Below are 27,994 nucleotides of genomic sequence, written 5' to 3'. Positions count from 1 at the left end.
TCTCTCTCTCTCTCTCTTACTCTCTATTACACGCACACACACACACACACACACTGAAAGGGATGGATTCCAGCAGCGCACGCTGACACTACACCCTTGCGCGAGGAGAGAAGAGTGACGTTATTCTAACTCCATGAGGTAAGTCTGCTTATCTTTTTTCGTATGACGTCATTTTAAGCATCGTTTTTTCCCCCCTCAGTTCGACGTCAAGGGCAATTGTGGAGGAGTGCGCGCGCGTGCGTGTGTCCCCACATGACACTGCAACTTTTCATCGTTCTGACTCGGTCATCAGCTGTGCTCCCTGTGTTAATGTGTGTGTTTGTGTGTGTGTGTGTGTGTGTTTGTTTGTTTGTTTGTTTGTTTGTTGGTGAGGATAAAGGCTCGAGCCCCCCCTGTGCTCCACTGCAGAGGTGCAGTGAGGAGGTGCTGGACCAGCTCCAGAGTTTCGCTTTCAACCTCCCCAGCCCCCCCCAGCCCCAGTTCTCATCATATTTTATCACCAGTAATATTTAATGATTTATTAATTGATGCTTTAAGTGGCGCGTGTCAACGTTAAACGCTTCACTTGGCGCCAAATGTTCGGCGCGTGCGCGTTAACCGTGCTGAAGTAAGGGCTTTTGTTTTCTGTGTGAGTTTGGGGGGCGTTTGGAGGCTGTTTATTAAGTACTGGGGGGCACTGAGTGAGTGTGAAGCAGGATGAATGTCCTCTGACCGCTGCTGACCAAGTTTCTCTGGTTTTTGTGTCTGTGTTAGGGCAGTGGGGCTGTTGGTAATGGTTGAGGTGTGTGGGGTTGTGGTTAGCTGTGTAGCTAACGGAGCTGTGCTGAGGAGGGAGAAGCTGTAGGATTATAAGTGAATGTGCTCTGGGTAGATCTGGCATATCGATATTGATGAACACTGGCATCGGCCCGATATCAGCAGATCATAAGTCTGAGTCTGATTACAAATTTAGTCTGAAATGACACACAGTCACACTGTATAATGTACAGAGCCCCTGAAGGGACGTGGTGTTTGTTTGTTTAGTTGTTTTTTTTTGTTTTTTTTGTTTTTTTTTAGTGAAAGGGATGCGGTGTATTTTTTTTTTTAGGTAAAAATCCGGTGCGCACCAGATGCTGCCAGGTGAGCAGTGAGCACCCAATACTGTCAAGTGAGCACAAGCTACTATATGGTGAGGGAAAAAAGTGTATATACATATATATATATATATATATATATATACACATATATATATATATATGTATTGAGTGTATACATACACCACAGACCACTAGTCTGTGCACCATCTGTGTTTGTTATCTTCTGTCACTCCGTCATGGAAGAAGACATTTATGGCACAAGAACAAATAAAGCGACTTAAATATGAAAAGGTAAGTTTGATAGTTCAGACAGCTATAAAAACCTTAATAATTTACCAATTTGTTTGATATGTATATAGATATATAAAATATAAATAAAAAGTATGATATACTTATGACTGGTGGTATGAATTAACCTCAGATGTTCCTCAGGCACACAAGGGGTCAGTTTATATGACCCATTTGCAAACGGGTAGCCAAGGGGTGGCCTGAGTGGCCAGGGTCTGCCTACAATGAGTGAGAAAGTGAGAAACCTAAATGAATAACTTCTGTGGCCCATGTGTCAAACACAAGGCCCTCGGGCCAACTCAGGTCCGTGACACAGTCCTATTCAGCCCACGAAATTATTTATATATATATTTGTATTATTTATATTATTATTTAATTTTCTATTCTTTTTAGTCTGTTTCACACTGAGATGGACTACAGTACCCAGCATGCACTGCAACATAGTGTGCATTCTGACCCCCTTTCCCCGAAACCATCTATGGTTACACAAAAAGAAAAGATGCCTGGCATCTAGTTTAAGCAAATAGGCAGTTTTTAAAAAATTATATTTAAATATGTATTTGATGCCTATTTTGCTGTTGCAGTCTTGGCATATTTTGAATAAACCATGGCCCATTCAGGTCGTGGCAAAAAGTTAAGTAAAAATGAGTTAAAAACAAAGCTGGCGCACAGATTTGCTGAGATTTTTTAATATGGCCCTTTTAGTGGTTGAGTTTGACACCCCTGTTCTGTGGTCTATCTATATGAAGTGTTTTTCTTAAAGTTAATATTGTGCACTTAAAGAAGTGATTTATTTAATTTGCCTGATTCAAATACATCAGTTTCTTATAAATGACTAAAATGCATTACATCAACACAGTTGTGTCTTTCGGTTTGATTTCGGTAGTGGTTGTATTGATGTAATATTTTATTCATGTGGAAATGATGGACAGATTTAGTTACATACAGAGAAAAAAAACTGCATCAATTTGTTTGTCATTTTAATACAGTAATGCCTATTTATTTATTTATTGATTGATTGATTGATTGCAGTGTGCCACCCCAATAAAATCCATAGGTCTTACCTGGCCACCCCATTCTAAAATGTCTGGCTACACCTCTGTTGCCAAGGGGTGGCCAGTGGTGGCCAGGGGCCAACCTAGCATGAAGCATGGCCATCTTTCTGTCCACCATAGCTATGGAAAGTGAGACAGTCATCTGTCTTCAGTAAAGTAAATAGGCTAATTTGCAGGCAGGTGCATGTGCTCTGGGATCATTCAGCAGTGCTGCACAGTGATATGATGAATTAACTATCAAAAATAAATCAGCTCCAATTGTTTATCGTGTTAACTAATCACTTTTTTGCAGTTGAATACATGCATATGTTGTAGGTCACCTTATACAGTTTTGTCTGGTTGGCTTTCTAATCACTAAGGCCATCATACATGTGTAAAATTAAAGCCATATTGAGACCTCAGAAAGCCACAGTAGATCACATGTGGCTTGAAATTTATACCGAGGACGGCGGTCAGTCTTTTCGATAAACAGACAGGTGAAGAGAATAGACTCTGTTTGGGATCGACTCCTAGCCCTACAGACATTTAAACATGATAGTCTACTTTTAGATGCTTGTCTGAAGTGCTTCAGTTAAAAAAAGCTCATTTTAAAGCTTAATATTTTTAAAGAAAAAAATCGGCACAGTATCAGACGATATTCAGTCACTCACTGTTAATATACAGAATATTATGATGGCGGTAACAGAAAAGAAGCTGTGGTATTGTGCCACCTTTCTCTCTGACCCTCCAGTGCTAGCTTTGTGTTTGTGTTTATGTGGTGCAGGTGTGCAGTCATGGTTCTGAGGGGGCTGTTCTTGTTGCTGCTGCTGGTTCAGTTTTCCGCTGAGGGCACTGCCAAAGAAGGAGGCAAACCCAAGAAAGGCAAGAAGGGCAAACAAGTCATCTGTCCCTCGTGAGTCTCTCTCTCTCTCACACATATAGACACACAAGTTTCCTGATGTTATGATGTGTTTCCATGTTCTTATGAGAGTTTGGTATTAGTGCAAGTGCTGCTGTGCTACACCTAATCTTAACCTCTGAAACCTGCAGGATGTCTTTGGACTCTTAAACTTTCACTAATAAATACTTCGGTTTTTGATCATTGCATGATTTTCGTCACCCTGGTGGACATTTAGTTTTCATAGCAAAGGAAAGAAAATTGATGCATAAGTGTCCTTATGGGGTATTTCTAGTGAGGTAACTACCAGTAATGCAGGCACTGGAGTCTCTATAACATCAATATAATATCTTTGTTGGCCCTCTTATATAACTGCTTATGCAATTTTACATCCATAACTTGTGGAGAACTATGATCATTCAATAATATCAATTGTTTGAGTTTCCCTGCTCAAATTACATTTTGTTGTTTTTTCTGTGAAAAAAGTCAAATTATATGAACACATCCTCAACAGGTTATAGTTACTGTTCATTTGCTGAATTTGAGAAAAAAAAATAGAAAATGTGGTCTTTGCAGACTTATTTTTAGTTAGAAAATCAACGAAACATCATTTGACTGGGGTTTTCAAACTTTTGCATACGAAAATACCTCCAACTTGATTAAGACACGGTAATAAACAATCTACACTGTCGTTTTGTCTTTATTAGTAATTTCTGGGGATGCACTGATATGGAAATTGTGGGCTCATGCCGATATCAGTATTTTTCATGTGTACATCTGACAACGTAGACAAAATATTTGTTTAAAATATCTGTTAAATCTAAACTGCCCACAATTTCATATTTTCAGTTATCTAATGACTGGTAATAACATTATGATTCTGATATATAGTGCATTTCCTAGTAATTTGCATCTTTCAAGCTTTTTTTTTTAGTTATTTTCATACTAGGGAGCACTACTGTACGTTTTTACTCTGTGGTCTATAACATCCTAGTCACCCTGCTTGGTATTTCGATGTCCTTCTATACTGATGTCACCACACCCTGCTGTGCTACACCTAATGCTGGCCTTACACCAAACGACTTTTCAAGCGATTTCACTGTCGCAGACAAACAACCAACGCTGGAATAAAATCATGAGAGTCGTTAGAGTCGCGTCGCGCTCGCGTCATCTCGATCGGTTAGTGTAAGGTGGTCAAGATGGCGGTCTTAAGTCAGTCTTTTTCTCGTCTTGACCCTGCGACAAAATCAACCGTGTTTAATATTATCGTAAGTTTTAAGTCTTGGCTCATGCAAATAGTGATGCAAAGCATGAGTGCTTGCGGGCGAGCGCTTGCGTGCGGCACAGTAGAAGGAGAGAGAGAGAGATAGTGAAAATGTACGTGTGCCTCCCTGAAATCTCTGTAAAAAGGCAAATGTACTCCACGTTAATACAAAAATCATATTTATTCAAAATGTAAACTGACTGCTTTAATATTTCAGGTTCACTAAGCGTAACAGTGATGTAAGGAAATGTGCAGAGGACTTTAAGAACGGCATTATTAACTGCTCTGAGCCGTGCTGAGCCAACGTATCTTCCCCAAGTGTCTTGTAAATTTCCACCAGGTGCATGATGGGGAATAATTTCAAAAATCTAGTTGCAGTCTTGTAAATAGTGACACTGCAAGATTTCTTGTCTTTGCAAAATCATAGTCTGAGACTAAAAACTGTGACACTGTCTTTAGGTGTGAGAGGGTGTCAGACTTTAGTCTTTCAAAAGTCTTTACAAAGTCTTCTGAAAGTGTTCTAGTGTATGGTTAGCATAACCCAACTGTAACCTTAACCTCAGGAAACAAAAGCAAATCTAGCTTTTCGAGTCATCTGACACATTCTGCCCTTATGGCGACATCTTGCTGCAGGGACCAATATAATATTGCTGTTGCTGTTTTGACAGGAAATCTTATCGTGTTTTCCTGTCAGCCTGGGAATTATTAAACAGAATACGCACACATGAACACAAGGGTTCATCCAGAACTGGGCTAGCGTGTCAGTCACAGAGTCACAGTGCTGACATAGTCAGCATATTCCTCATTCTAACTGGACGGCCCCTAAAGAAACAAGTGTGACTTATCCGAGATCAGCACCTTGAGGGAGAGCAAGTATGAGTGAGCGGTTTTCCATGTTGACCTGGGTGGGAGGGTTCTTGGCTGGGCTCAGCCCAGTTCACTGTAGGATTGTGTTGAGGTAACAAACCCCAGATTGGGTTTGTTTTCTACTGAGTCATTTTTATATGGCACTCTCTTAAAAATATGGTTCCTCAAGGGTTCTTCAGTAAAGGGAATGGTTCTATTTGGAGCCATAAGTTCATGCTTCATGCTTAAGTGGTTCTTTGCATGGTGAAATGGTTCTTCAGATTGATGGAGAATGTGTTGTATATGCTTCTGAATAGCACCAAAAAGGGTTCTTCTACTGTTCTGAGCTTGACATCATAACAGTAGAAGAACCCTTTTGGTGCTATATAGAACCATCTTTAAAAATGTTCTATATAGAACTATATACAGCATATTCTCCATCAATCTGAAGAACCATTTAAGCATTAAATCGTTCTAAATAGAACTATTCCCTTTACTAAAGAGCCCTCGAAGAGCCATATTTTTAAGTGTATATTTACCTTTTTTTTTTGCAGACATTTCATGCATTCATGCATCTCTTGCTGTGTGTCTCGTGTGTGTGCTCTTCTATTGCTCTCTCTCTCTCTCTTTCTGTCTTTAGTAACGTTATAGTCTATAGCTGTAGTGTTGGAATAGCTCTGGAGTTTGAGGAGTGGTTGTAAATGTTATTTTAGCCTGTAAGGTTAGGGTTTGGCTATAGCTCTAGAAGCCCAGGCCCAGCAATACACCTGCTGGGTAATAAAATTGAAATTCAATATTGCTGTATTTTACAACTATATCTGAGAATGATATTAATCTTTTGATCAAGTAAATGAACCCATGCTTCCTCTATTCTAGAAGAACTTGACCACTTTTTTTTTTCTTGTATTAGACTGTTTTGTTTTGTACCTTAGACTGTATTGTAAACAACAGGACAGAAATAAAATAATATATATATATATATATATATATATATATATATATATATATATATATTTAATAATGAAGTCATATATATATATATTTAATAATGAAGTCATATATATATATATATATATATATATATATAGCTTTTGCCTTTGCCATTTAAGTTTTAAATGTCCTCACAAAAACAATCACATCTGTCTTGTAATTTTTGTCTTCTTTTGTTGAGTTTTCTTAAAGTGTGTAGTCCATGTCCTTTTATCGGTCCTGATATGTTGCCTGATTTCAGAATATTCTGTAGCAGCGTGAGGTAGTACCATTTACTGAGATAGTAATAAGCTAAATATGTACACAATAATCATTCATAGCGTACTTTTTATTGGGAGGTGGACAAACCCTAACCCCTAAATTTGAACTCAGTCAGAGCCTTATTTTAGCCACACCCCTGCATTTTAGAGCAGGAAGCGAGACTGCATGTTGAGTTAGATCCCATTGTTTCTGAAATTGTGAAAATCATTGTAAGAATTGTCACTACAGAAACACTTATTGTCTGCAAATAAGCAAACTTTTTTGTGTTTTAATCAAAAATATTATGATTTTATTCATGTACAGGTGTTTAAAGCTGTGTTTGCTAGTCATGTAGTGGCTGGTGTTTTTGAGATCTTCTCAAAATTAGCTTAAATTGTCACTGCAGAAACAGCCACTAGTGTCATGATTGTTAATGACAAAATGTTCAATCATTTATTTAATTAAAAATAAGCATAATAAGGTATAAGGTCGTATGTTTTGAAAGTCAGTATGACAAATTTCCCTATGATGTACTATAAAGTGTATTAAATAAATTCTGCATTGCGCTGCCTTGTGCGCTACAGAACTTTTAGGCCATAAAATAAATTCCAAAGCTGTGTGTCATGAACTGGCTAGCAATTTTGAATTATGTCAAATTTGTAATTAGTCAAAATAGTCGCCACCAAAACAGTCACTAAATGGAATGTTCAGTCATTTTTTTAATAGAATAAACATAATTAGGTAGAGGGTCATTCAGTGCAAAACAGTTTTAGTCTGAATTGTGCTTTGAACTGTAACTTTGAACCAGTTCAGTAGAATGATCCATATACAGCTGCTGGAATGTGAGGAACTTCTCAAGTAGCCTATTTCATTTTCTTTAAAATATCTGCAGACAGCTGTACGTCAGAGTGTATGTATTTAAGGTGTTCGCAATGCTCTTTAGTCATGGAAAGAAGGATCCTTCAGTGTGAGACAACAGAGTTAATTAGCGAGAAACAAAAAGCATTTAACAATGTGAACATTGTAAAACCCAGTGATACAAAAAGAATGAAACGATGTTCTCTATTGCTGAACGGCAGAGGGATGTTATAGAGCCTCCAGGTCTGACAGAGGTCCAGTGTGTGGAGCACTGAGCAGGTTTAATTAGCACTTTTTCAGTGCTGGGTTTATCAGGGCTTTCCAGGTTTCAGGCTTGTTAAATCGCTGTACTGTAAAAAAAATGATTTAGCCTTTTGGTGTCATCATAACTTATCCTCTTTAGTCAGGACCACTTAGATTCCCCAGTGCTGCTCAGATCACATTATAATCTAGGGTTCTGTTGCTGTCACTTATTGGAATTTTAATAAGGTCAAGATTTTAAGGCAGCTTGGTTACTGACTAAAGCTAAAGCTAAAGCTTTAGATCATTGTACAGTTTACTTGTGTATCTGTCTGTGTGCTTTTGTTGATACAGTCAGTTGTCGGCTGAAGACCTCGATCGAGTTCCTGCCAACTCCACCAGTAACATCCTCAACCGTCTGCTGGTGACTTATGACTCCCGTATCCGCCCCAACTTCAAAGGTACTGACCATTTATCAATGCAGACACTGCTTAATTCATTTAAACTAGGCCAAGCTACCAGTCCTTAGTCGCAGATATATCTGCAATAACAAAGGCATATTTTTATTTGATATCACTAATTTCTCACTTTGAAACGTGAAACATGTGGAGGTGTTCTGTTGAAACTGTGGATGGTTTTATAGATAGAAAAAAAACATCCTTTACATTTTTGCCACATTTTTGTTATTTCAACTCAAATTCAACTTATATCATCGTGTACACTTGTAAAGATACAATATATGAGTCAGCATTTCTTTTTTGAATTACAGATAACAGAAGTGACGGTTTTCTGCAGGACACAACACACATTATTCATTCACATTGAATAAAAATGATGTATTGAATTTGTTGAATTCAGATGTGAACATATTTTTCACATGAATAAAATATTTTGCATTGGCACAACTTTTTTCTTGATCTAATATAAGTGCTTCCCACAGGTCTGAAACAAACCCAAGGGAGCACCATGGGGGGTGGTGGAAGGTTATTTCAATATGTGGATATTGGAACTCATTTGTTTACTTAATCAAGTATTCGAATAAGGCTGGCTTATTCAGTGAACAGTAGTCTATGTAGCTAGGTTCATTTTCTCTTCTCTTGATGCTTCCTAATTTTCAGAATACTTTGGGAGGCAAACAATAATAATTATTACAGAAGGAGAGGCTGAGACACAGACCACAATGAATTTGTTCTGCTCCTACACTATTAGAAATAAAGGTGCTGTGCAGGTCCATTTTTCATATATTAATGTCCAAACAATGTAAATGTCCCTCAATTGTACAACTTTGGTTTTAAGGTCCAATTGTGAACCTTAAATAAGTTTTTCCAGGTGGAAAGTACATATTTGTACCATTTCATGACCTAATATTTTAAAACAGAACAATGTAATAAAAAACCCTGGGGACGAGACGGGGTGTGTGGAGTCAGTACAATTTATTATGGTACAATTATGTTCCCTGACTAAAGGTACTGAGATTTACCTTTGAGGGTTTAACCCCAGTGACAAGAGGGGCACTGCCCCAGTGACAGTTTCATGCATTTATTTCTGCTATAACTGTAAAGGCTACTGAAACCTTGATTTTCAAAGGGTGAACAACAGAGAAAAAAACTCAAATATATAGAAAAGCCATAAATAGATAGATAGAAGACAGGTATATAGTCTGAGGAAAAAAAGAACGGCAGTGGCAGCTGGAAAAAAGAAATGAAGATGATAAAAATGCTCTAAGTGTGTAAATTACAACTCGCGGATGACTTTAGCAAGAACAATATGGTGTATGAAAAAACACAAGCTGCTAATTTAGCTAACTAGTGTAATAACTGAAAGTGTTTTAACTGTCAAGTCACTTGGAGATTATGTTGCACAACATGCTGCTAGTTGCGTGAAAGTTTTACAGAGTAGGCCAGCCTAAGGCATTGAATAAGCAATAGGACAACATTGGAAGTCCCAGAGTGACAGTAGCATAAATTAGCATTATTATGACAGTAAAATCATGTGAACAGAGGCTTCTTTTAAAGTGAAGGTTTAGCTTGTGAATTCTGCATCAGTTACACTGTGTGTTCAGTTTATTTATAACAATATGTAATATTTCTCTTTGGAATTTGTTCCAATGCTACAAAACAGAAACTATATATTGTGAAAACGGGACAGTATAAATGGGTGGCCATCAATATACTTGTGAAGAGGGTGGAAGTGTAGCCTGTGTGTGGGAAACACTGTAATATATTTTATTCATGTGGAGATGATGTGCTAAATACAGTGCATTCCTTATAAATCTTCAGCAATTGACTGTGAAATAATCTTCAGATCTCCAGAAAATCTAAAGTGGAACCAGGCTTCATTTTCGTATACACTCACTGAGTACTTTTATTAGGTACGCCTACCGTGTTGGTTCACCTTGTAGATGTAAAGTCAGAGGCAGTAGCTCATCTGTTGCTGCACAGTTTGTTTTGGTCATCCTCTAGACCTTCATCAGTGGTCACAGGACGCTGTTGGCTGGATATTTTTGGTTGGTGGACTATTCTCAGTCCAGCAGTGACACTGAGTTGTTTAAAACTCCGGCAGCACTGCTGTGTCTGATCCACTCATACCAGCACAACACACAAACGCTCCACCATTACATCAGTGTCACTGCAGTGCTGAGTATGATCCACCTCCCATATAATACCTGCTCTATGGTGGTCCTGTGGGGGTTCTGACCATTGAAGAATGGCGTAAAAGTGGGATAAGAAATGATGCAGAGAAACAGATGGACTACAGTCTGTAATTGTAGAACTATAAATTGCTCCTATATGGTAAGTTTAGCTGATAACATGTTCAATGAGTGTAGATACAAGGAGGGTGTACCTAATAAAGTGACCACTGAGTGTGTATCTGAGTAAGTCAGAAAGTATGGATAAAAGCAAGCTTATTAGAATGTTAATTTGGCTTTAGGACAGAGCCAGGCTCGTGTCATGCAGAATAATTGGAAATTCTCCAGCTTCATGCTTGGGCTACATGTCCCTGTGGAATTAGAACATGTCATGCAGAACCATTGAAGATCTATGAGCCTCGCTTTCACTTCTATAATCAGCCTTGCATGGGAGTGTGGAATAGACCTTATATATTCTTTATGTACTCTTTATGTTTCAGTACCGGTTTGAGGTCTAATGTTCCCGCTATGTTGTGCTTCCTTTAATGATTTCCTAAGGCTGGCACCAGTCAGACACACTTGCATGCACAATTACACCTGACCCAAGAAAGCAAAGTTAACCATATGCGCACAGAGCTGGTGTTGTGCTTTTAGAGAAATTCCACTAGAAGGCAATTATTCATGCACTGTGTCTGTGTGTGTGGATGTGTGTGTGTGTGTGTGTGCAGGCATTCCAGTGGAGGACAAGGTGAACATTTTCATCAACAGCTTTGGGTCAATTCAGGAGACCACCATGGTAATCAGTGCCCTCCAGAACAAATGTGTTATGGCTTTTTTATTAATATATTATTTTGAATATAAAAATATATTGTATTTTCTATGTTTAAATATTTTGGCCTATTTTGATTTGATTTTACAATAGTGTGATTGAACACAGCGCACACAATTATCTTAATATTTAGAGATTTATGCTTATATATAAGAATATTTCCATTCTTTTTATGAGTATTGAATAACAGATGCCTCTCTCTGTCTTTCTCTCTCTCTCTGTCTGTGTCCCTTTTATTCTGCGTGTGTGTGATTTCCCCAGGACTACCGTGTAAACATATTCCTGCGGCAGCGATGGAACGACCCGCGACTGCGCTTGCCGACGGACTTCAAATCGGACTCACTGACCGTGGACCCCAAAATGTTCCAGTGCCTCTGGAAGCCCGACCTTTTTTTTGCCAATGAAAAGAATGCCAACTTCCACGACGTCACCCAGGAGAACATCCTGCTCTTCATCTTTCGGAACGGCGACGTCCTCATTAGCATGAGGTGAGCTTAGGTCAAAGCTCACATGCAGGGAGGGGATTGTGAAGTGGTGAACATGGATGATGTTGCTACATTTCCACAGAATGTTTTTGAGAATAATTAATACAACTAGAGTCAGAAGACAAATAAGCACAAACCATTTTGACAGCTGAATTAACATAGTAGCATGTAAAGCTCTACCAAAATGCTGGATGTTACAGTGATTTTAAGCTTTCTTAATGAAATGACCAAATGTAATGAAAAATCAAATGTACATAATTTTTTCACCATGTCTGGTGTCTAATTTTTATTTCCTTAGTTTTGTACTGGAGCTATGAGGCTAACACTACTAACAAGCACTAGAAGTCAATAGTCACCCCAATCTTTTCTGTAAATACATCCCCAACAGCCCGCTCAAACTGTATCCAGGTCTTCCTTAAGGCCGTGCAGACTTTTTGATGTGGTTTAAGACAGAGTATGTCTTACTGTGAACTTTAAAATTGAACATCAGTATGTAGCTGATTGCTGTGGTCATACATTTTAGACAGCATGCAAATTCCAGTTTCCACATAATCCAACTCACGTTCATGTGCGTCATGTGGATATATGGATGCAAATTACGTTCCCAATTTCAGTTTCATTTACAAAAACAAATCAAAATTCAAGATTAACAGTTATGTATACCAATGAACAACAGTAGTGTAGCATCCAAATATGTGACACCTGTTATTTAGATTGGTCTACACTGTCACATTTTGCTCATTTTTTTAGTTCACAGTAAGTCATACTTGCCTGTGCCACCTTAATAAAGAACTCAATGCTGGTTGAACGAGTTGAGAGAAGTTTTGGGGGTGTATTTACAGAAAAGATTTGGGTGACTATTGACTTTGTTTGTTAGCAACAGTAGCCTTGTAGCTCCGGTTTAGAAATAAAGATGTAAAATTTGGACTCCAAACATTTTTAGACTGACGAATTAAATCTGAGGTATGTATTAAATTGTGTATGTTTGATTTTTCTGAGCAAAATCTCTGTAACGCACAACCTTGGGTGGCTTATTGCTTTTATAGAAGGTAATAAAATACACCAATGTTCAGTAAATCAATGTATGTATGTATTATTAATAATAAAATCTCAATAATAATTGCAGGCATTGTAGTTCATAACAGTAGGCTACGGTTACAAAGCAACATTATGATCAAAGAATATTCCAAGAAACAACACAAGAATGGCAACTTAATACAAAGTGATATTAATATGTGTGTCTTACATGTGTGCACTGAGTATTTAACAACAGCTTCTAGCATTGTCAGCCAATCAGATTAGAGACAGAACTATTCTGTACTACCCTGTCATGGCGTCTTGGTTCAACTATCATGTTTATGCACCTGTTTGAATTGTTAATGTGCTAATTATTAAAATATAGGTTACACTACCTAAACCATTATTGGGCATTAATCTGCTATAAAGCCGCAGGGCTTCCAGTGTAGTCCTCTAAATTAGTTCTTGGTGAACGGTAGAGCGAGTGTCAGTATTAATGCTCTTTCTCTCTGCTCCACTCTGATGATGGCTATGCTTGGTTGGTCTCGGGGAGGTGGGCCTTGTCCGCTTCTCCTGTGTGACTGGGTGGTTTGTAAGTGGCTGTATTGAGTAGGTTTTAAGCTCTGCAGTATTGTGCAGTCTGAAAGGGCTTTATGGCAGATGAAAGAATGTTCTGGATTTTTGCTCGCCATGTGTGTGTGGGAGCCTTAGGCCAATCCCCCCTCTTCCCCACACACACACTGAATCTTTTCCTCATCTGCTACTGCAGCTCCACATGCAACCAGGCCTAATGAAGCTTGCAGCGTGAGAATGTGTGTGTGTGTCTGTGCTCTGATAAAATACTCTGTCTTTTGCTCAGATATTCTGTCTGTTCTAGGGATGCAAATTTTGACAGATTCTTAAGAGCCGGTCCAGTCCGCATTTCACAGGCTTCAAATAAGACGTTTCCGACCAAGTGCTTCAACAACCATTCTCAATACTACATGTAAAAACAGTATTTACATTTCATAATTAACCATAAATTAAAAATATATTCTAGTTCATGATCTGTACAAAATAGTCACATATTTATGGACCATTCTACCAAATTAGTTCAAACAGTGGTCCCACAATAAAAAAAATCAAAAGTTAATTAAGTGTTAAGAGCTTAAATATTTACAAGGATTATTTTATGATCTGTTTAAACTCAAGGCAATAATAGAGATTTTTTAATGTTCTTTAAAAGATCTTTTAAAATTTCTTTTGAGGCAAAGTTGTAAGATTTGGATTTTTCATGAGAAAAACTTTTTAAAAAATGCTGTACCATGTTTTCATGTCACTACAGAAGCACAAAGAGTTTCAGTTCATAGGTGGAGCCTTATTTTAGCCACAACCCCTGCATCTTAGAGCAAGAAGTGAGACTGCATCCCTGTCCCTCATGGCCACATCGTGTGCCATTATATCCCATTGTTTTGAACTAAATGTGTCCCAAAGTCTGAAAATCAGTGTGTATAAGGAAATAACATATTTTCTGCAATTAAGCAAACGTTTTTATGTTTAATGAAAAATAATATAATTCTTTTTGTGTACAGCTGTTCAAAGCTGTGTTTGCTAGTCATGTCACTGGCTAGTGCTTTTGAGTTCAGCTCAAAATTAGCTAAAAGTGTCACTACTCGAAACAGTCACTGCAGAAAAAAGGTTTTGGTAGTGTTATGATTGTTTTGTAAAATGCAGTGTTCAGTTATTTATTTTAAATATTTATGCAAGTAAACAAATTTTTGACTTGGTGAGGTACTCTGGTGTTTTATACTGGATTTGTATAGATGTACAGCCGTTCATATATTATAGGAGTGACCTAAAGTGTTAAGCTAGCCTGCTGTCTTTCAGCAGTGGTTAAACGAGTAAATGAGGATGCGCTCAGCTATTATCTTGGAGAACATGTAGGTGTTCTTGTACTTGTTCCCTTGCAGTATGATGCATTGCCGTAGTTGTGCTGTCATCCTTTTGTTAGGTGATCCCGAATGTCACTATATTTAGCTGCACGCTTCACGTTTTGTAGGCCTTTCTAGTGGAATCAACTGCTGATTTCACCCTCATGCATGCAGTTCAAAAACATTGCTCAACTTGGATGATAAACCTGCCTTCAGATAGGAAACTGTTCTTTATTTCAGGTAATTAAATGAATGTTTTTAACTGATTGCATTGTTTATTTAACAGTTAACAATTAATTGGTTAATCATTTACATTCCCACTCTGTTTTAAGCGATGTTAATGCATGTGGGTGCATGTAGAAGACTGCACTATTTTTGCTAAACAAGGGTCTGTTTGTGTGTGTGTGTGAGTGTGATTGCAGGTTGTCAGTGACTCTATCTTGTCCCCTGGATCTCACCCTTTTTCCTATGGACACGCAACTATGCAAAATGCAACTGGAAAGCTGTAAGAATACACACAGACACACCCACACACGCACACACACACACACATACTTAGCAATAGATGTTTTTTTCTGGATATGTTGTAACATGGTCAGAAGTGTACCATCATTTTAATAAAACGTTCATAGAACAGTTAACATTATCATTATTATTATGTCAGAAATATAGTCATCAGTGTTTCAGTAGGTTACTAAAGAGTGATAGCAGTTATTAGTGTTTCGGTGTAATATATATTGGTGTGTCAGTATAATATTCATTGTGTTAGTGGAGTACTTGTTGGTGCAGCAACACAATTATAAGTACTATGTGTAAGTAATAATAGTCATTGGTATCTCAGCAACACTAATCAGTAATGTAGTAATTGATTTATCAGTATAATATTAATTAGCATTTCAAAATGATAGTCACTAGTGTATCAGTATTATGTTCATTTGCACGTCAGTAATAGTGAGTAGTGTAGTCATTGGTGTGTCTGGTATTATGGTCATTAGCATGTCAGTAATAACGGTGAGTAGTATAGTCTTTGGTGTGTCTGTATTATGGTCATTAGCATGTCAGTAATAATAGTGTGTAGTATAGTCATTGGTGTGTCTGTATTATGGTCATTAGCATGTCAGTAATAACGGCGAGTAGTATAGTCTTTGGTGTGTCTGTATTATGGTCAGTAGTATGTCAGTAATAGTGAGTTGTATAGTCATTGGTGTTTCGGTATTATGGTCATTAGTATGTCACTAATAATAGCGTGTAGTATAGTCATTGGTTTGTCGGTATTATGGTCATTAGTATGTCAGTAATAATAGTGTGTAGTATAGTCATTGGTGTGTTCGGTATTATGGTCATTAGCATGTCACTAATAACAGCGAGTAGTGTAGTCATTGGTGTGTTGGTATTATGGTCATTAGTATGTCAGTAATAATAGTGTGTAGTATAGTCATTGGTGTGTCGGTATTATGGTCATTAGCATGTCAGTAATAATAGTGAGTTGTATAGTCATTGGTGTGCCTGTATAATGTGTGTCAGTTTTGTGTCAGAAATAGTAGTCTCTGTGTGTACTCACTAGAATCAGTCGCAATTCTGTTATTCTCCAATAATGGTCATTAGTGCGTCAGGGGAACAGTGTAATGTCAGTAGAGTAGTCGTTGGTGTGTCAGTTATAATGGCCTATCTTTGTAGTGGTGTGTCATTAGAATAGCTATTGATTTGTCCATAGTGTAATTGCCAATAGTGAGTAAAATAGTAGCAATGGGCATTGGTGTGTTAGTAATATATGTCAGTAATAATAGTCACTGGTGTGTCAGTATTACTGCCATTGCAATGCCAGTATTAATGATCACTGTTGGGTCAGTTATATAGTCAGTGGACAGTTGGGTCAGTTGTATAGTCAGTTGACAGTCAGCAGTCATGTATAATCATGGTGAGTGAAAGGAGAAAAAGAGGTAAGAGGTATTTTTGTGTGTGTGTGTATGTGGTTTGTGAGATAACATATATTGAGTGTTTGTGTGTGCTTGCAGTTGGCTACACCACAAAGGACCTGGTGTTCATGTGGCAGTCTGGGGACCCAGTTCAGATGGACGAAATTGCATTGCCGCAATTTGACGTCAAGCAAGAGGATATTGAGTACGGCAACTGCACCAAATTCTATCCTGGAACAGGTACAGATACACACTGAAACATGCATCAAACCATATGCGCACACATACGCACTCTCACACTCTTACTCCATTTTTTTCATTGTTTTCTGAGAACTATCAATTCAGTACAAGCATACGCACACTCACACCCTCCCACGAGCACTTCAACAGAATGCTGACCTCCCATTTCTAAGCGCTCCCAATTTGCGGCTGACTGAATCAATGCTGCTGTGAAGCGTAGCTCTTCAGAACTTTCTCACCGGCTCTGAAATAAATAGTGCTTTGAATTTAGTCCTTTTGATTACGGTATGTACATTAGCTCTGCATGAATCAAATACATTGTATTTGACACAATTATTAGCAGATATTATTTAACTGAAAGGCAAACCTGAGTCATGGTAAAGTCAAGTACATTACACTAGCCTTTTTCAGTATAACATTCAAAAACCTGCTTTCACATGAACTATTAAATCTCTGGAGTGCGAATCCAAGTTAAGTCTCAAGCCAGAATTTGGCGCACTTGGTTTCTAAAGTGGCTGAGGGATTAAAAACATTTACCAGCAGGAAGGTCCCATGTGGTGACCCTGTTTATGTGTATGTTTTACGTCAGAGTCATGATGTGAATAAATAGAGCAGATTGCTTTATGAATTCAAAACAAGCACACTGAACAACTGCATGTATTCACACATACATTGTTTTGTCAGAACCATCAGTCCAGTACAGGCATATTTGACATACTAAGTATACTATAATAGCATAAGCTAGCTTAAGTGTAGTTCTCCTATAAGAGTCTTTCCCATTACATAATGCTCCATTCACTGCTTATGTAAGAGATTCAGGCAGCATAAATCTACCTCACTGCAATCTCTCTAGCTTTCGCTCTCTGGTACACATACAACAGGGCACTATAAAATTCCTCCACCCTGTTTCTCACACAAGGTCATCGTGACTTGATACTTTATGATCTCTTTTATGCATGTACGCACCCACGCGAACATGCACACACCAGAAAATAGACAATAAACCAAAGAATTAGCACCCAGCCGTTAAACTGCTTTATGATAATGATACTCAGTCTATTCAAACACTGTGATGTAGCTGTGTCTTTCTCTTTGTCTTTAAGCTTTAGATTTAATTCAGGCTTCAGACCAAATTTCAGCTCACTCTTCAGTAAATCATACCTGTCAGTAGAGGAATCTCTACAGTAAACACAAGCAATTATGAAGTACCGAGCATAATTATATTCAAATGGAAGTACTTTAGGGAGACCAAGGCAAGAAACTGTAAACAATTCAAAGGAAACTCATTCTTCTTCATTTGTACACTCTGCAGTAAAAGTGAAAAACCTGTGTCTTTATGAGGAGAAAAGCAAATGAGGACTCCTTTCCAAGACTGTTAATATAAGGATAAATTTGTAGGCAAGTTTTGTGATTGTTGTTGCATCAAATGAGTTTTGCCATCAGTCTAGATGGGGTGAAATTTGGCAGGATCTTTACTAGGCTGCAAACTGAAACGTCAGTTTAAGGTTTCAGATAGTTAAAAGGTTTTTTTTAATGTTGTGGTCATATAACACTCACATTAAGGGAATACAGCAACGTTTTTAAACCTAATTTCTAACTGCTGCATCCATGTCACATTGTCTTTTGTCACAGACAGTGATTTTAACAGGTTTACTAGTATGCGTCAGAGAACATATTGACTCAGAACTCACTTATTAGAGCTTTAATTTAGGCTTGAGATTTTTGCCTGAACCCAACAGTACTACACTGGCAAAAATTACCACAAATTCCAAAAACTAATCCCGTCTACAGATACAGCAGAGATTACACAGTAAATAAATGTAGTGTATATACTTACACAGTAATACTTTACTGTATTTTTACTGTCTTTTTTCCTTCACCCCTGTATTTCTAAAGTACAGCTCATATGTGCTATAATGTTCATCCACAGCTGTGTCTCTATATTATGTAGAACAAAACAGGAGGAAAATACAAACACAGTAAATCTGTCTAGATAGCTCCAAATGCCCACTGTTACATAGTTTAGTGAATGATCAAACTGTTTATCAATTGCACCATGAGCTAAACATCCCATTACAGCAGTTACATGTGCTTAGCGCCCCTGTCGCAACAATATTCGGCGTTAGGCTGCAAAGTACTGTCACTTTCCAGCTAATTTCTGCAAAATTCAATATGTCAGCTTCTTTGACAAGAAACTTGACCTGCGTCTCCCTCCATTTTCACAGCAATCTGTTGCATTTAAGCAATAATTTGATCATCTGACCAATGAGCTTAGTCCCAAACATCAAGGTTCTGCTCTCTGTTATAGCTTGAACACCTGAAAGGAGTATAGAATGCTATGAACAGAACCAGACCAAGTATCTGAAGTAAAATTGGGGTTCATTTAAAGAAAAAAGGCATAGTTTCATGTTAATGTATGCAAGTATGAACTCTTCTGTTTATTCAAATATACACACACAAGTATGAATATTAAACTCTATGTAGTTCCCACTATAGTTCACTGAAAAAATAGTGTAGTATACCATTCGTATAAATACTATAATATGAACACAATTTGAAAACGTTTGAACACCTCTGGTCAACAAAACATAAAATTTGACCAAGGGCGCCCAAACTTTCACATACGACTGTATCTCATCAATACAGTTAATGCAAATACTATGTTTATTCATATGGAAATGATGTACACATTTGAATTCAGTAAATTGGATGCATCACGTTTTCAGGGTATAAAACATGTTGCCTTGTTTGTTTCTCGTACTGTCTTTCTGCCTGTCTCTCTGTAGGCTATTATACATGTGTGGAGGTGATATTCACATTGAGGAGGCAGGTGGGCTTCTATATGATGGGTGTCTATGCTCCCACTCTGCTCATTGTGGTGCTGTCATGGCTCTCTTTCTGGATCAACCCCGATGCCAGCGCAGCCCGCGTTCCATTAGGTCTGTCTGCCTGTCAATCAAAATATTGACTAATGAAAACCACTCTGCACTGTGCATTTACGCTATATTGGCAATATTATAAGACAACACTGTCATAACAAAACCTTTTCTGTCTGAAATGGAAACGTTATTGTAAAAACATTATTAACTTTGTGGTAATGTAATGAGATTTTATTCCAAGTCATTTTGTATCATTTCTATTGGTCCGTTTATCGTGAAATGCTTACAGAATGTAAAGAGCAGATTGGTGTTTATAAACTGCATAAAAAAGTTACAAGTTTTTGATGTGATATTTTGACAACAGCAATAATGAATAATAAATGATAAAATATAAATAATAAATACTGTTGATTATTGTTAAGACTGCTAGCAAGGTAATGTGTCTAGTTGTGGCAGTATCTTCATGAACAAACATTTACTTTATTAAAAATAGACATTAGGCTAAATTCTAATTAATAAAATAGTTAATAACTCCATTAACAAGGTGCTCTAATTGATAATCTAGGTAATAACTCCATTAACTCTAATATATAAATAACTCCATAAACAAGATGCTTTAATTAGTAATCTATGTGATAATCAGCTCTACTGAACAAAAATCTCTAATTGATAAACTAATAAATAAATAAATACCTCTAATTTGTAATCTAGATAATAACTCCATTAACTCTTTTTTTATTAATTAATATATACAATATTTTAATGAATAATCTAGGTAATAACTCCATTAACTCAAATAAATAAATAAATAAATAAATAACTGTAATTGATAATCTAGGTAATAGCACAAATAAAAATAACTCAGATGTCTCCATTAAATCTAATAAATAAATAACTTTAATTGATCATACAGGTAATAACTATTAATCCTAATGAATGAATAAGGTAATAGCTGCATATAGCTATAACTGTAATAAATGAATAACTTTAATAATTATGTAAGAACTCTGTTAACTAGCTAATATATCTAATAGTTATGAAATTCGTTAGCTTCATGAATAAGTGTACCTTACTAAAAATAGAAAAAATGGGTAAATTCTAATTGAAGAAAAGAGGAAACCTGAAGACTTTGACTGATAGTAATGTCAGTTGTTCAGTGCATTCTCCATCACCCCAGGCCCCGCCCTTTGTTTCTCCCCTCATCTCTCCATTTTCGTCCTCTCATAGGCTCCACTTCTCCCTTCCTCCTTCCACTCATCTGTTCATCTGTCCATTCCAAGGATGAGTGCTGCTCCGAGGTCAGTTGGTGAAATGTTGTGAAGTTTGTAGTTTTTCTCATCTCTCTCTATATAGAGTAAAATAAATAATCTCTCTCTCTCTCCCTCTCTCTCTCTCTCTCTATCTCTCTCTCTCTCTCTCTCTCTAGGTATTCTGTCAGTTTTGTCACTCTCTTCTGAGTGTACGTCTCTTGCGTCTGAACTGCCAAAGGTTTCATATGTGAAGGCCATTGATATCTGGATGATTGCCTGCCTGCTCTTCGGCTTTGCCTCTCTGGTGGAGTACGCTGTGGTTCAGGTGTGTGAGTATACGTGTGAAGGAACTGGCTGTGTGAGTGACATAAACGCTGCCTTCGTCCTTCTGCATCAGCACGCACACACACATGCACGCACACACACACACACGCACACACACACATGCACGCACGCACACACACACACACACATGCACGCACGCACACACACACGCAAACGCGTTAATCACTGTGACTCAGCGCTCTTCAGCACCACAGACTACAGTGCTGGTTCAGCACCTCGGACAGTGTCACAGTGGGCAGCGTAACATCTATTCAGCACCGTGGACAGCAACCGCAACATACCGTAGCATGCAGTTTCAGGGCCATGGAACTGGATTTACTGGTGATAGTGTTGCAATCGCTACTGTTCAAAAAGTTTTCATTCATATAAAGCTAATTTGGTTGCTGATACAGTGCTGTGCTCAACTCATAGACCACCCTTCATTTATTCATGTACAGTCTAAACAGTTATTAAGTACAAGTCATTCATATATATTCATATTTTTATTCAGATTTTCTATACAAAACATACATTTAAAAGAAAATTACACAGAAGCCTCAACAGCTAAGAATAATATCCTTTTTTCAGTATTTAGTGTGTCCACTCTTTATAGTGTCCATTCTTTTCAGTAGGCTTGCTTTTAGTAATTCAAGAAATCGGCATGGATATTTCCACACCTCCAAAGTTCAGTCTTAGAAGTTTCTGCTGCTTCTCATGATCCAAGTATCATACATTCAGTGATGTTGAGGTCTGGTGGTCATTCCATTGTTCTGAGAACACCAGCAGCTTCTTTGTTTGATTTTTAAACATTCTCCTTTTTTGTCCTTTATTTTTTGCTGTTTATCTGGGGTTGACACTTTTGGGGGGTCTGCCAGGTCTTCCAGGTGGTTGCTAGGAGTCCCTTTTTCTCTATATTTAATACTTATAGAATTTTTATATATTTAATAATGTTTCAGTATTTTATGTGTTTAAAATCCGGAACTTCACAGTTTTAAACTAATTAGTGGGACGCTGACTGAAGTGAAAAAATATTAGATGTGTCCAGAATGATGAATAGAGCTGTAGATGATTCTGATTGTATAATATCATAGTGAGCCATTTATAGAGAGCCTGTAGACAACAATCAGAGCATAGAAACAACATAAACAAGTCATACAACTATACCATTATGTTATTAAATTATTTTTTACCAAATGTTTTCCTTCTGTTCTTTCTTCCAGTTCCTTCTTTTGTTTTTAGATATGCATTATTATTTCAACAATACAAATTGTACTGTTTTTCATAGCTTTTAATGTGACACAACTGTGATGTCTTCAAATGTTCAAATATAACGTGAACCCATGCTAGATTGCTCATTACCTTGTTCGACAGTAAAACTGTAGTGAGACGTCTTTGAAATTGAAGATCACGCTTCTTCAGCACCGTGGATAGATCAGCTGCTTTTCTACAGCTTTTAAAAGCCGTGCTCAGTTTTGTTGTTTGTATATATCTGTGTGTGTTTACGTCTCTTTGACGGTCAGGGTGGTAAGACAGTGAATGTCACTGCTCTGAATCCTATTACAGGTCATGCTGAACAGTCCTAAGCGCATAGAGGCGGAGAAGGCAAAGATGGCGCAGAAAGACAAGGAGAGAGAAAAAGAAGGGAAGACTCCAGCCAAAGCCAACACGGTCAACGGCACCGGCGGAACACCTATTCACGTCAGTACGTTACAGGTGAGTAAAACTGTCAATGATGAAGTGTTACAGGTTTTGACTGAGAGTTTTGGCCTTAATTGGCCTTTTCAATACTCATATCAAAGAAGACTGTAATATCGCCATGGTTGCACATAAACTTTGTATCTCCATCTTTGCCATTTTTCTTTTTTTGCATAATTAAAAAATAACAGCTGCACTTTACGTCGTGCTAAAATTTCACGATGAACAGACCAACAAAAATGGTTCAAAATTACTTAGACAATCTACCCCCAAAATCTTGAAACGTTAAATTAAGTTAAGTTAACAAAGTTTTTTCCTTCCCTTGTAAAGTCACCATTTTCGAGTATTTGTTCCAACAGGAACGATATGTAAATGAGCCTCACCAACCACAGTGTTTGCTGTGTGCATCCTGACCAATCACAGCTCCATATGAGTGTTTCTATGCGCCTGTTTACACCTTGCATTAACATGTTTTTATGTCTGGATCGTATCTGGATAAACTTCCATTTATACTTTTCACTAAAATGCGTGCCAGTTTGACCAGATGAGATCCAGTCTTACTTTTCCTACGTTGTTTTTTCTTTTCCTCTTTACGAAGCAAGTGGACAAGCTCAGCTTGGACACGTTCATCAGCCTGGAGTGCAAGAAGGCTCTTAGTTTGGGGGGAACTTCAGCCTCAGTCTTTCTTATTGTTGTTCATTCTCTCACCTGCTAGTCAGTGCTTGTCAGACGCATTTCTGTTCACATAATTGTAGACGAGTAACACAAGTGCCTTCCATTTACACTTGTTAAATGTGATTGCACTCACAGTGCATCCTGGGGGTGTTTATACCTGGCTTGTCTTGCAGTCAAGTAAAATCCGAACGTGATCCAATCACCAAAAATGCATGTTTATGCAAGGAATAAAGAGGCCCAAGATATTTACGTATATGAGAATGTGTTCAAGAAGTAATTTTGGTCAAAGTAATGCAGTCTTCCAACCTTATATTGCAAGGCATAACATAACTGCAGGTAATGCAATATGTATGTACTGTAATTGCAATATGGTCTATGGTATATGCTACATATTATGTAGCCCTTGTCAATATTTCTCAGCATAAAGGAACCAACCATTAAAATTAGGCAGTTTATGGCGAGCAGAGGTGTGTTGTTAAGTAGAGTCTAAACCTATTATCAGACAAATGTTTTGGTACTACAATCAAGGAATGATTCAATTAGAAGTTTAAAAAAATAAAAACTCCTTCAGTACTGAGTCAATTACAGAGCTGCAATAAGACTTTTTGGTGCAAACCTGTTTCCAGAAAAGTTGGGATGCTGTGCAAAACATAAATAAAAACAGAAAGCAATGATGTGCAAATCATTTAAACCCTATATTTAATTGGAAATAGTACAAAGACAACATATTCATTTCGAAACTGTAAAATTTGTATTGTTTTTTGAAAAATATATGCCCATTTTGAATTTGATGCCAGCAACACAGTTCAAAAAAGTTGGGACGGGGGCAACAAAAGACTGGTAAAGTAATACTGAAATGCTAAAAACACATGGTGGAACATCTCACAACTAATTAATGAATTAATTTGCTAATAAAATATGAAAAATAATTAAATATATGATTTACACATCATTGTATTCTGAATTTATTTATTTATTTTGCACAGTATCCCTACTTTTTTGGAAACGTGATTGGACATCCAGCATCTATTCACCTATCTTTCTCTCTATTTTTCTCTTTTTACAATGCTTTTGGGGTAAAATAAAATAATAAATCTACAAAGTGTGACATATGATCAAAGAAGTCTGTGTGCTAAACCAACAGAACAGAGAGATATAAAGATAGAGAACTGAATATGAAGGACAAAAATAGATATTTCTCACAAATATACTTAGTAGTAGACGTATTATAGTGTACAAATACTCATAAATCCATCCAGGTTGTACTTCGGTACGTGTAGCTGAGTAAATACAACACATTTCTATCCACTGTCGGAACAAAATAGACACTTAAAGAGTACCATGTGTTACAATGTATTTTTTACTTTATTTAACAACAAACGTTCCTAATTAGAGATTAGTGCCAGAATTGGTAGCTTTGTATGTTTAAAGGAATGATTTGGTGAAAAAGCTAATTTATGCGGTTTCCCCTCCAGATGTAGTCAATCACCTGAGACATGTGGTGTCCCAATTTTGCTTCTTTAGTTTTACACTAGATATAGACGGCTAACATCGTTCATAAACATTAGAAGTCAATAGTCACCCAAATCTTTTCCACAAAACTTCTCTCAACCCACTCAAAGCACATGCAGGTCTTTAAAACCATACAGTCTTGTTGGTGTGATTTACACAGTATAACTTACTGTGAGCTACAAAAATGAACAAAACCTCACTGTGTATTTAATCACTGTGTTCAGCCATTTCAGACAACAGGTGTTGTGCAGCTGCCCGCCCCGTGCCTGCATGGATCTTGAATATCCTAACTGAAGATATATGTTTGAAAATAGGAACAAAAGAAATTGTGAATGTAAACTAGTTCCTAAATGCCTGCATGAAGTATGTGCACATGAAGGAGAGTTGATTCTGCAGGGGAGTAAGAACTCAACACAACACCTGTTGTCTTAAATGGTTGACCACAGAGTTTTTACAGCTCACAACATATCATACTGTGTCCTTAATCACACTGACAAGTCTGCACGACCTTAACGATGATATGGATGTGGTTTGAGCCGGTTGAGAGAGGATTTGGGGATGTATTCACTGAACAAATTTGGGTGACTATTGGCTTCAAGTGTTTGTTAGCATCGTTAGAATCGTAGCTCCAGTTTAAAACTGAAAAAGCAGAATCTAGACTCTGAACATGTCTCGGCTGGTTGACTACAACTGGTATAAGTGGAAAAGTGTACATTTGATTTTTCACCTAACCACCTCTTTAATTGACTTTGCCAAACAGGTAGTTACTTTCTTATGTATTTTCATATATAAACGAATATAGAAAGCATGTACAGTACGGGTGAATATAATTATTAAATAACCAGTCATGTGCGAGTGTGTGTGTGTGTGTGTGTGTGTGAGTGTGTGTGTGTGTGTGTGTGTGTGTGTGTGTGTGTGTGTGAGTGCAGAAGGGAGATGAAATGGCTGTAATTGAGTTGGCTGCTTTGAGCAGGCTCAGTGGGACACGGGTGCAGAGGAGAGCAAAGGTTTCTGGGGGATTGAGTCTAATGTGACCCGACAGTCGAGAGGCCTGAAGCAACGGAGCAGCGACACAGGGGGGACACTAGTATGTGCGTGTGTGTGTGAGTGAGTGTAAAGGTTATATTAGGGGTGAAATCAAAGAGTAATATCAGGTTAGAATGGCTGAAATATCTGTGCTCAGGATGAAGACGTCATAATGTGAGGTGGTTGTTATTTCTGTATTGTAGCGTTCGCCACTGTTAAAAGAGACACGGCTTTCGCTCAAGTCGTGGTGCTTTATTAACCAGCTGTTGTTGGTTGGCCACAGCTACGCTGTACAGAAGCAAAGTCTGCCTCACTCAGTTCTTCCTGATCTACACATAAACACAGCCCCGCCTTCACTTTAAGAGTCCTTATCAGAATAGCTCAGAACTAAATGCTGAAGAACTAATAACCTAAACTAACATATGAAAACGTTTCTTTAACACGCTACAGTATTATGCACTTTATGTCAGAATGATTCACTGATGTGGGGAGTTTTTTTACTGCTGACGTTTCTGCGTGTGTTAATTTCTTTATTCATATGAAGTTTCAAATCAAGTGGTGGAGGAGATGTACAAGGCAGGTGTTTCTAACAAAGTGGCCAGTTTGTGGAAGTACAGAGCAGGTGTTTCTAATAAAGTGGCCAGTGAGTGACAGTACAGTGTAGGTGTTTCTAATAAAGTGGCCACTGAGTGAAAGTATAGGGTATGTGTTTCCAATAAAGTGGCCAGTGAATGGAAGTATAGAGTAGGTGTTTCTAATAAAGTGGCCAGTGAATGGAAGTACAGAGTAGGTGTTTCTAATAAAGTGGCCAGTGAATGGAAGTACAGAGTAGGTGTTTCTAATAAAGTGGCCAGTGAGTGGAAATATGGAGTAGGTGTTTCTAATAAAGTGGCACTTGATTGAAAGCACAAGGTAGGTGCTTTTTATAAAGTGAATTGTGAGTGTACACAATTGTGAGTTTTTGCGTTTTGTGTCTCCAGGTTGTTGAAACTCGCTGCAAGAAAGTGTGTACCTCCAAATCAGATCTGCGCTCCAACGACTTCAGCATAGTGGGTTCCCTCCCGCGGGACTTTGAGCTATCCAACTTTGACTGCTACGGCAAACCCATCGAGGTGGCCAATGCTCTGGGCAAGTCGCAGAACAAAAACAACAAGAAGCCACCGCCTGCCAAACCAGTGATTCCATCTGCCGCCAAGAGAATTGACCTTTACGCCCGTGCTCTCTTCCCTTTCTCCTTCCTCTTCTTCAACGTCATCTACTGGTCTGTTTACCTGTGAGCATCTCAGACAGTGTTAGGGGTGTAGATTTCTGACCTCAGTGCGATTATTTGATTGATTATGGCTCTTTAGGAAACTACACAATACATCATAAAATCCTACATTTCACCACGATTGGATTATGTTTGGAATGATTCAGAAAGTGTTTTATATTATACACAGGATACACTGATGTGACTGTTTACACAGTGGTGAGTATATATCCTGCGCAGAATTCAGAGACCACCTTTTCATATATTTAATTTCCAGTCAAAACAGCCACAGTCATGTTGTTCATATTTGTCAGAAAAAAGCAGCAAACATATACTTAACAGAAGATTACACAGAAGCCTCTGGTATAAGTATTATATCAAACCTATCTGCATTTAATTTGTCCACTTTTTACTTTTGTTTCGATTTACTGCCATTTTAATTCTTCCATCCAATCCAGTCTTAAAACCAAACAGTTCCAGCTGTGTCCTTCCAATAAAAGGAGTTACTGACATTTTTTAAAGGGACACTAATACACTATGAGTCTGAAAGGGGTGTGACTGTCAAGAAACCATTACTGAGAAAAGGAAATAGAACAAAAAGAAAATTGCACTAGAACTCTAAAG

The 27,994-nt window shown here is 37.7% G+C and overlaps 1 protein-coding gene across 1 annotated transcript; it reads left to right on the top strand.

Annotated features, from left to right (window-relative positions):
• The first annotated feature begins 29 nt into the window (after positions 1–29).
• glrba (glycine receptor, beta a) lies at positions 30–27,766 on the top strand. The gene is made up of 11 exons (XM_036583445.1): positions 30–138; positions 3,183–3,311; positions 8,089–8,195; positions 11,092–11,159; positions 11,454–11,680; positions 15,027–15,109; positions 16,620–16,760; positions 19,547–19,699; positions 21,066–21,214; positions 22,777–22,926; positions 27,102–27,766. Exons 1-11 carry the CDS (start codon positions 134–136, stop codon positions 27,396–27,398), a joined length of 1,509 nt encoding a protein of 502 aa, XP_036439338.1. The 5' UTR covers positions 30–133; the 3' UTR covers positions 27,399–27,766.
• Positions 27,767–27,994: the final 228 nt, after the last annotated feature.

Source organism: Colossoma macropomum, unplaced genomic scaffold (genome assembly GCF_904425465.1).
Source record: "Colossoma macropomum unplaced genomic scaffold, Colossoma_macropomum, whole genome shotgun sequence".
Classification (NCBI taxonomy): domain Eukaryota; kingdom Metazoa; phylum Chordata; class Actinopteri; order Characiformes; family Serrasalmidae; genus Colossoma; species Colossoma macropomum.
This window is presented reverse-complemented; position numbering and strand designations above follow the sequence as displayed.